At 33.8% G+C, this 9,014-nt stretch overlaps 1 protein-coding gene across 2 annotated transcripts in view; it reads right to left on the bottom strand.

Annotated features, from left to right (window-relative positions):
• Nucleotides 1–338: 338 nt before the first annotated feature.
• LOC113472099 (RNA-binding protein 24-B-like) overlaps nt 339–9,014 on the bottom strand; it is a 12,847-nt gene continuing 4,171 nt past the window's right edge. Inside the window, exon 2 of one of the 2 annotated variants that reach the window (XM_026831674.1) lies at nt 339–586. In XM_026831674.1, coding sequence (XP_026687475.1) covers nt 461–586 — 126 coding nt within the window. In that variant the 3' untranslated portion in view covers nt 339–460. Of the gene's footprint in view, nt 587–5,387; nt 5,442–9,014 lie in introns of those variants that run through there. The other variant, XM_026831675.1, reaches the window with a different exon arrangement.

Consider the following 9,014-nt stretch of genomic DNA (forward strand, 5'->3'; position numbering starts at 1 on the left):
GTTTAGAATATTGCTGATCTTGAACACAGAAATAGTAATATGATGGAAGACACTTAAAAGATGACGAGTTCGGAAAAGTTACAAACAAAGTTCAATAAGAGTCTACAAAATATTCCAGTAACACAAACATGAGGCGTTGGCATTTATTTGATGTGTCACATACACATATCTATGCAGGAGTACCTCGTACTGATGCAGTGAAATTGAATTTCCTATTTATTATTATTATTTATTTATTTGAGAACGTGGGACATGTGTCCGAGTGACTAAATACAATTTGAAACATCATGGGGTGTACAACTTAACATTAGAACATTAATTCGCCACCTACTTGTACAAATGGATGGCGTCATCAGAATTATTTTCCGATTAGAAAAAGTGAAATGCAGTGAAATTGAATTTCCTATTTATTATTATTATTATTTATTTATTTGAGAACGTGGGACATGTGTCCGAGTGACTAAATACAATTTGAAACATCATGGGGTGTACAACTTACAGTGGAAGACATCAAATTATGCAGATTCATTGATAAAATCATAAATACTCTGGAAGTAGAATGTAACTCGAAATTGTCATAACTTACCTGAAAAAAAAAAGAATTAAAAAATAATTAGTTTTCAAATAATATAAAGTAAAACGTACTTAAACATAGTTCATGAAATGCTATGGTTGCGATGAATAGTAAGGTAATCCACCTCTGTATCATTATTAGCACTTGGAACTCTGCTTTTTTCATTAACATCGAGGAACTGAATCCGATTAGCAGGTATCTCAGTAAGCAATTAAATTCAGAAGATGAAAAATATCTACATGAAATATAATGCTAAGTGACAAAGCAGAAACTTGCAATTACAAGGCACGTGGAACATGAACTCGAGAGAAAAAGACTTCTGAAAGCGAACAAAAAAGGAGAAAAGGCAAAACAAAATTAGTGCAACAGATCCACAACGCTAAGTGACAAAGCAGAAACTTGCAATTACAAGACACGTGGAACATGAACTCGAGAGAAAAAGACTTCTGAAAGCGAACAAAAAAGGAGAAAAGGCAAAACAAAATTAGTGCAACAGATCCACTGAAAAGAAGGAAGAAATTCTTAATAGTACAAAAGGTAAATGAATAAGAAGATTAGGAGGCAAAAATGCAAATTAAGATGGAAAAATCATTTATTAAGGAAAAAATATGTATTTTATTTTTCCTGGAGATTTTTATTTTTGTGTTTAGAATATTGCTGATCTTGAACACAGAAATAGTAATATGATGGAAGACACTTAAAAGATGACGAGTTCGGAAAAGGTACATACAAAGTTCAATAATAGTATACAAAATATTCCAGTAACACAAACATGAGGCGTTGGCATTTATTTGATGTGTCACATACACATATCTATGCAGGAGTACCTCGTACTCATAGCATTTCATGAACTATGTTTAAGTACGTTTTACTTTATATTATTTGAAAACTAATTATTTTTTAATTCTTTTTTTTTTCAGGTAAGTTATGACAATTTCGAGTTACATTCTACTTCCAGAGTATTTATGATTTTATCAATGAATCTGCATAATTTGATGTCTTCCACTGTAAGTTGTACACCCCATGATGTTTCAAATTGTATTTAGTCACTCGGACACATGTCCCACGTTCTCAAATAAATAAATAATAATAATAATAAATAGGAAATTCAATTTCACTGCATTTCACTTTTTCTAATCGGAAAATAATTCTGATGACGCCATCCATTTGTACAAGTAGGTGGCGAATTAATGTTCTAATGTTTTTTTACAATGCCAAGTAGAATACTCTCCTACCATTGAAGCATTGTTCTCTTATTTACTCATGCACAATCTCAGGTGTAATTTGATTGATCATGCTATCGGCGGGAGACACTCTCAAAGTGAAATCTAAACCCTTGTCAGTGAGAATATTTCCAGAATCCAAGTTTTTGTCAGGAACAATGCATCCAAACTTTGCTAAAAATAGCCTCTGTACTCACACAAAATCTCATGCCACCATCAAATTCAAGTTCTCCGATGTGTTCTTTGAGTAGCCATGTTGGAAAATTTAAAACTCAAACTGAAGTCTATTCATTTTCTCCTCGCCTCACTCTTCTGTTGTTGGAAGATAAATTTTAAGGTTTTCTTTAAAATATTGGCGCGCTGCCACATTTTGCAAAAGCTTTAAAAAGCTTTTTGAACACCAACACAAACACGGTTCGCCTGAAATACAAGAGAACTTTGGCTAAACCAGCGAGGAGCGGGGAGATTTTGAATCCTATCCGAACTCAATTCCTGTATCACTTTATTTTATTTTTAATTAGGTTACAATTTTAACATTACAAACGTGAAATGGAGCGAGGCTACCAGAGAGGGAGAGAAGGGAAAATAATTAAAGCGAGAGAAAAATCATAGATGAAAGATTTCCAACTTCAAAGTGAGCACGAGGTAAAGTGTACAGTCACATTATGAGAATCGAATAAAACACTGGTAATTATTTCTACTTGATATTCTGAGAACAAAATGATTCTCAATTAAGGAACTTTCAACTTTCTGCTGTGAAAACATGTAAAGAATAGCCAATAAGAATAGGTACAAGGTACATATTAAAAAACCGTGATATTCTTCTAAAGAAGATCAATTTCTTTTAATATGAACTTCAATGTGTTGGAAATGTTAGAATTCGTAGATTAATAAAACTGAAACAATACAAAACCGCCTCTTAAACAAAATGCTTCAATGAAATTAATTAGGTTTCCCCTCGACTCCTCAGTATAACAAAATTAGTTAAAAACATGTAAGAATAGGTCCACAATTAAAACCGTGATTTTTTCTAAAGAAGATCGATTTCTTTTAATATGAACTTCAATGTGTTCGAAATGTTAGAATTCGTAGATTAATAAAACTAAAAACACCACAAAACCGCCTCTTAAACAAAATGCTTCAATGAAATTAATTAGGTTTCCCCTCGACTCCTCAGTATAACAAAATTAGTTAAAAACATGGGATAAACTAATAAAGTGTGGTACAGAAAATGGCACAGTCTAGACTCCTTCAAACAAATCTGAAAAAGTTGTAGCATAAGTTACATGATTCAAATAATAAGAGTAGGAGTTATTGTATGTTATCATGTGTACAATGTACATACGTACATTCTATCTGTACACAAGATGATATTGTACATCTAGACTCCAAAGATAGAAAATACTATTTTTTACAATTTCAAGAAGATATTTGTTTTTGTGGATCATATCAAAGATCTAATGTTGACTTTTTCATACAAGCATTCCATGTATTGTAGAAAAAATAATATTATTTTGTTCATCCTAATCTTAGATCTAACTTATGAATGTATTATAATACACATCTCCATATAAGAGAAGAAAACTAACGAACTTAGAGAAGAAAATCTCATTTAGAGACTTATGAGTTGTACTTTACAATTATATTAAAAGATTCAGCATCATGTATTATATTACGTTAACATCCGCTGCATACTGAACAGTATTCCACACACTGATGCTGCTGACTTTCTCATTCAACTTTTATTTCCATTATTAAATTACACAAGATGATTTTGTACATCTAGACTCCAAAGCTAGAAAATACTATTTTTTTACAATTTCAAGAAGATATTTGTTTTTGTGGATCATATCAAAGATCTAATGTTGACTTTTTCATACAAGCATTTCATGTATTGTACTGTAGAAAAAATACATTTATTGTGTTCATCCCAATCTTAGATCTAACTTATGAATGTATTATAATACACATCTCCATATTTACTTATAAGAGAAGAAAACTAACGAACTTAGAGAAGAAAATCTCATTTAGAAACTTGTGAGTTGTACTTTACAATTATATTAAAAGATTCAGCATCATGTATTATTACCTACGTTAACATCCGCTGCATACTGAACAGTATTCCACACACTGATGCTGCTGACTTTCTCATTCAACTTTTATTTCCATTATTAAATTTTACAATTATATTAAAAGATTCAGCATCATGTATTATATTACCTACGTTAACATCCGCTACATACTAAACAGTATTCCACACACTGATGCTGCTGACTTTCTCATTCAACTTTTATTTCCATTATTAAATTTCTCTTCTCATATTTTACATACTGATCTCGGAAGGTACTATACTTCTTTTTAGGTAAGAATGCTTGGGGGTTAAAAAAATCTGCAAGACACTCATAATATTATGTAATACGTAATTTACAAATTATTACTGTATTAATTATTACCTGCTAATGAAATTGAAAATTATCGTAGGCTCAACAATTTACATAAATAACTCCATAGAGCGTAGAGGATACTTTAGTACCTGAATATGAACAGTGTGCATACAAATTTTCAAATTTAAGCTTCCATCAGAAATACTCGATTATACATGTAACCTAAGACACTCATAATATTATGTAATACGTAATTTACAAATTACCTGCTAATGAAATTAAAAATTATCGTAGGCTCAACAATTTACATAAATAACTCCATAGCGCGTAGGAGGATACTTTAGTACCTGAATATGAACAGTGTGCATACAAATTTTCAAATTTAAGCTTCCATCAGAAATACTCGATTGTACATGTAATCTATTAGTTTTAAATAAATTCAATGCTAATCCTCACAGCTAGTTTCATTTCATTTCACATCGCAATAAATGCCCAAGTATCACAAGTACCGACCCAATTCTAAATTGCCAAGATATTCATTTAGTTGTTCTTCGCCCAAAAGCTTCAAAACATGTAACCTATTAGTTTTAAATAAATTCAATGCTAATCCTCACAGCTAGTTTCATTTCATTTCACATCACAATAAATGCCTAAGTATCACAAGTACCGACCCAATTCTAAATTGCCAATATATTCATTTAGTTGTTCTTCGCCCAAAAGCTTCAAAAAGGGCTCAAATGTTTCTCAATAAGGCCGATTAAAAAAAAAAACTTGGGCCAATGCAAACCCACCCTAACCTGAGATAGACCCATCATTATTAAAATGACCCATCATTATTAATTACTCACTTATACTGTTTCGTTTCATAATCAACAAATATTTCAAGTTCACCATAAGAAATATATCAGGAGAGATCCTAAATTAATCAAAATATTGATGACCAGCTGTTCGTTTTATTATCTGTCTTGTACTAACATTAACTACTCCATACTGACTACACACCATGACTATTTTGTTTCCAAGTAATACACGGCTGAAACAATTAATTTTAATTAATCTGGAACCTATAAATTTCATTTGGAGAGCCCCTTCATAATCAACAAATATTTCAAGTTCACCATAAGAAATATATCAGGAGAGATCCCAAATTAATCAAAATATTGATGACCAGCTGTTCGTTTTATTATCTGTCTTGTACTAACATTAACTTCTCCATACTGACTACACACGATGACTATTTTGTTTCCAAGTAATACACGGCTGAAACAATTAATTTTAATTAATCTGGAACCTATAAATTTCATTTGGAGAGCCCAACTATGTACATTGAACGTATACGTATACGTAGAATGTAGATGTAACAATTTGATTGCAAGGAGATACTGGGGACAATCCAGGGCAAAGGGGGGAGGGAAGTATTCATTTTGTCCTCGTCAAGTTTACCACGTATCGTCAAACCATCATGGCGCCACAAGATCCCTTACTACGTCTTTCCAATTAGTCACTGGGGATTCCGAACTCCCAGCCTTTACACAAATTGGAAAAATAACATTACTTACTTTACTTTTAGACTGCCATACATTATAGCTACGAGCAGAAAATAGGAAGAACCCAACATCCTTGCATCGAGAATTGAATAAAAACTACAATCTACGTTCAAATTATGGACATATATGTATGTAGTAGCATAGTACATACCCCTGATGTTCCTACTTAATTGTAAGTACATACATAGCAAAGCAGAAAATAGGAAGAACCCAACATCCTTGCATCGAGAATTGAATAAAAACTACAGTCTACGTTCAAATTATGGACATATATGTATGTAGTAGCATAGTACATACCCCTGATGTTCCTACTTAATTGTAAGTACATACATAGCAGTTACTAATAGGTGGGTACCTGCATCATCAGTCCATCTCAAGCGTCGGACATCAGGCGTAAAATCTAATTGAAATTCCAGCCGTTTTCTCAAAAAGGAGAAAAAGGCAGCGGAATTTACAACAAATTCGTTATAACCAATAGGTGGGTACCTGCATCATCAGTCCATTTCAAGCGTCGAACATCAGGCGTAAAATCTAATTGAAATTCCAGCCGTTTTCTCAAAAAGGAGAAAAAGGCAGCGGAATTTACAACAAATTCGTTATAACATGGTGTTCACTCTATTATGAGCGTACAGGGGCGTTATTTTCACTCAATGTTACCTAAATCTATTCTACGATAACAAAAGCCTCGATAAATATTACGCTTGTGAATACGGACCTACATAAATAGGCTGCCGACCTCAAATATCTCTCACCTCACTGCTAAAGTTAAAACTAAACAACATGGTGGCAGACATGTTCTAGTAAACTTTTCTCTATTAGAATTTCTACATGAGAGTACACAGAGGCTTGTTACAACTTCATAAACTGCCTTTTACACGGGCCAAACAATTTGCCTTTACATCGATGGCTCCTTGTTACAACTTCATAAACTGCCTTTTAAACGGGCCAAACAATTTGCCTTTACATCGATGGCTGTTAGAGAGGTTTCGCAGCATTTTGCAAAAGCTTTAAAAAGCTTTTTGAACACCTCGTTATAACATGGTGTTCACTCTATTATGAGCGTACAGGGGCGTTATTTTCACTCAATGTTACCTAAATCTATTCTACGATAACAAAAGCCTCGATAAATATTACACTTGTGAATACGGACCTACATAAATAGGCTGCCGACCTCAAATATCTCTCACCTCACTGCTAAAGTTAAAACTAAACAACATGGTGGCAGATATGTTCTAGTGAACTTTTCTCTATTGGATTTTCTACATGAGAGTACACAGAGGCTTGTTACAACTTCATAAACTGCCTTTTACACGGGCCAAACAATTTGCCTTTACATCGATGGCTCCTATAGGTTATAGGTAGTGTGGTGTATATTTTCCCTGTGGTCTCACTGTATAAGTATTGTGTGCAGTTACATCAATACAATACCATCCTTGTTCCTTCTCCATATTTCATTTGGACAATACAGGAGAGAGGTTGATGTTCGATCTCGAGAGGAATATTAAGTGTGCAATATTATAATTAATAAAATATAATCAAGAGTCTAATTCACAGAGCTAATTTTGTTAAATAATTACTTGAAATATTCTCTTAGAAAGGGTCCCTTATTTTCCCATGACGAAGGAGGGACACCTACAAAGGATTTTGAATCCTATCCGAACTCAATTACTGTATCACTTTATTTTATTTTTAATTAGGTTACAATTTTACATTACAAACGTGAAATGGAGCGAGGCTACCAGATAGGGAGAGAGGGGAAAATAATTAAAGCGAGAGAAAAATCATAGATGAAAGATTTCCAACTTCAAAGTGAGCACGAGGTAAAGTGTACAGTCACATTATATCGATGGCTGTTAGAGAGGTTTCGCAGCATTTTGCAAAAGCTTTAAAAAGCTTTTTGAACACCAACACAAACACGGTTCGCCTGAAATACAAGAGAACTTTGGCTAAACTAGCGAGGAGCGGGGATATTTTGAATCCTATCCGAACTCAATTACTGTATCACTTTATTTTATTTTTAATTAGGTTAAATTTTACATTACAAACGTGAAATGGAGCGAGGCTACCAGATAGGGAGAGAGGGGAAAATAATTAAAGCGAGAGAAAAATCATAGATGATAACTATTTTTATTAAAACCCATCAAGCCATTCTTCGTTCTGCACATTAGCTCTCGTCTCTCGCTCCCGAGATATGAGATACAAAGTCAATTTTTCATTGCATCTAACTGTTATTGTAATTTGTGACAGGGAATCGTTTAGGGAGGATTTGTACGGATATGCAGTTTAGCAACAAGGGAGGGTGTTGGATATTATTACAGAGAAACGCCTTGGAGAAACTTATGGCTAAAGCGGGAAAGCTAGGACAAGGGAGGGTGTTGGATATTATTACAGAGAAACGCCTTGGAGAAACTTATGGCTAAAGCGGGAAAGCTAGATATGCTCGGAAACACTATTCTTTACCGTTTTCACAACAATGGTGAATATGTACGGATCAGGATTCAGTTTATCACGAGATTTAATTGAACTTACATACATAAATTGAAGGTAAAAAGCGGGAAAGCTAGATATGCTCGGAAACACTATTCTTTACCGTTTTATCATGAGACTTAATTGAAGTTATATACCAAATTGAGGGTATGTCAATGAAATACTGAAACATTTTGTCATTAAAGAAGACTTCCCCAAAAAGATTTCAGAGGAAAACCTAATCAAGGTGTCTTTAACAAGATAACCTTAATGACAAGAATGATCACGCCTTACAGCTAACTATAGTAATGTCTCTACTGGAGAAACAAAACAAGGGCATTTGAAGGTATGTCATTGAAATACTTGGACTTTGTCACCCGAAAACATCTCAGCAAAACCTAATCAAGGTGTTTTTAACAAGATAACCTTAATGACAAGAATGATCACGCCTTACAGCTAACTATAGTAATGTCTCTACTGGAGAAACAAAACAAGGGCATGCCATACAGACTACACGGCAGCGAGGAATGGCTTGGTTTAATTACATCAGGTAAAATAGGAACGTAGAGTGTGCGTGATGTATGGGTGTATATTCTACATAGAACGTGGCAGGAAAATGAAAAATTCGTGAGGTAAACCGAAAGTGTTGAGCACACACATAAGCATTAGGATGAGCTTAGAGGTCACAGTACAAGAAGAGGAAAGGGCGGAAGGAATAGAGAGAGGAAAAAAGGAAAGGATAGAGGAAGAAGTCTGAGTAAGGAAGATAGTCTAGGGGAGGGGAGCAAAGGAGAGATTTTATTGAGGTTTTCTCCCTACC

This window comes from Diaphorina citri, unplaced genomic scaffold, assembly GCF_000475195.1.
Source record: "Diaphorina citri unplaced genomic scaffold, Diaci psyllid genome assembly version 1.1 scaffold3874, whole genome shotgun sequence".
Taxonomy (NCBI): domain Eukaryota; kingdom Metazoa; phylum Arthropoda; class Insecta; order Hemiptera; family Psyllidae; genus Diaphorina; species Diaphorina citri.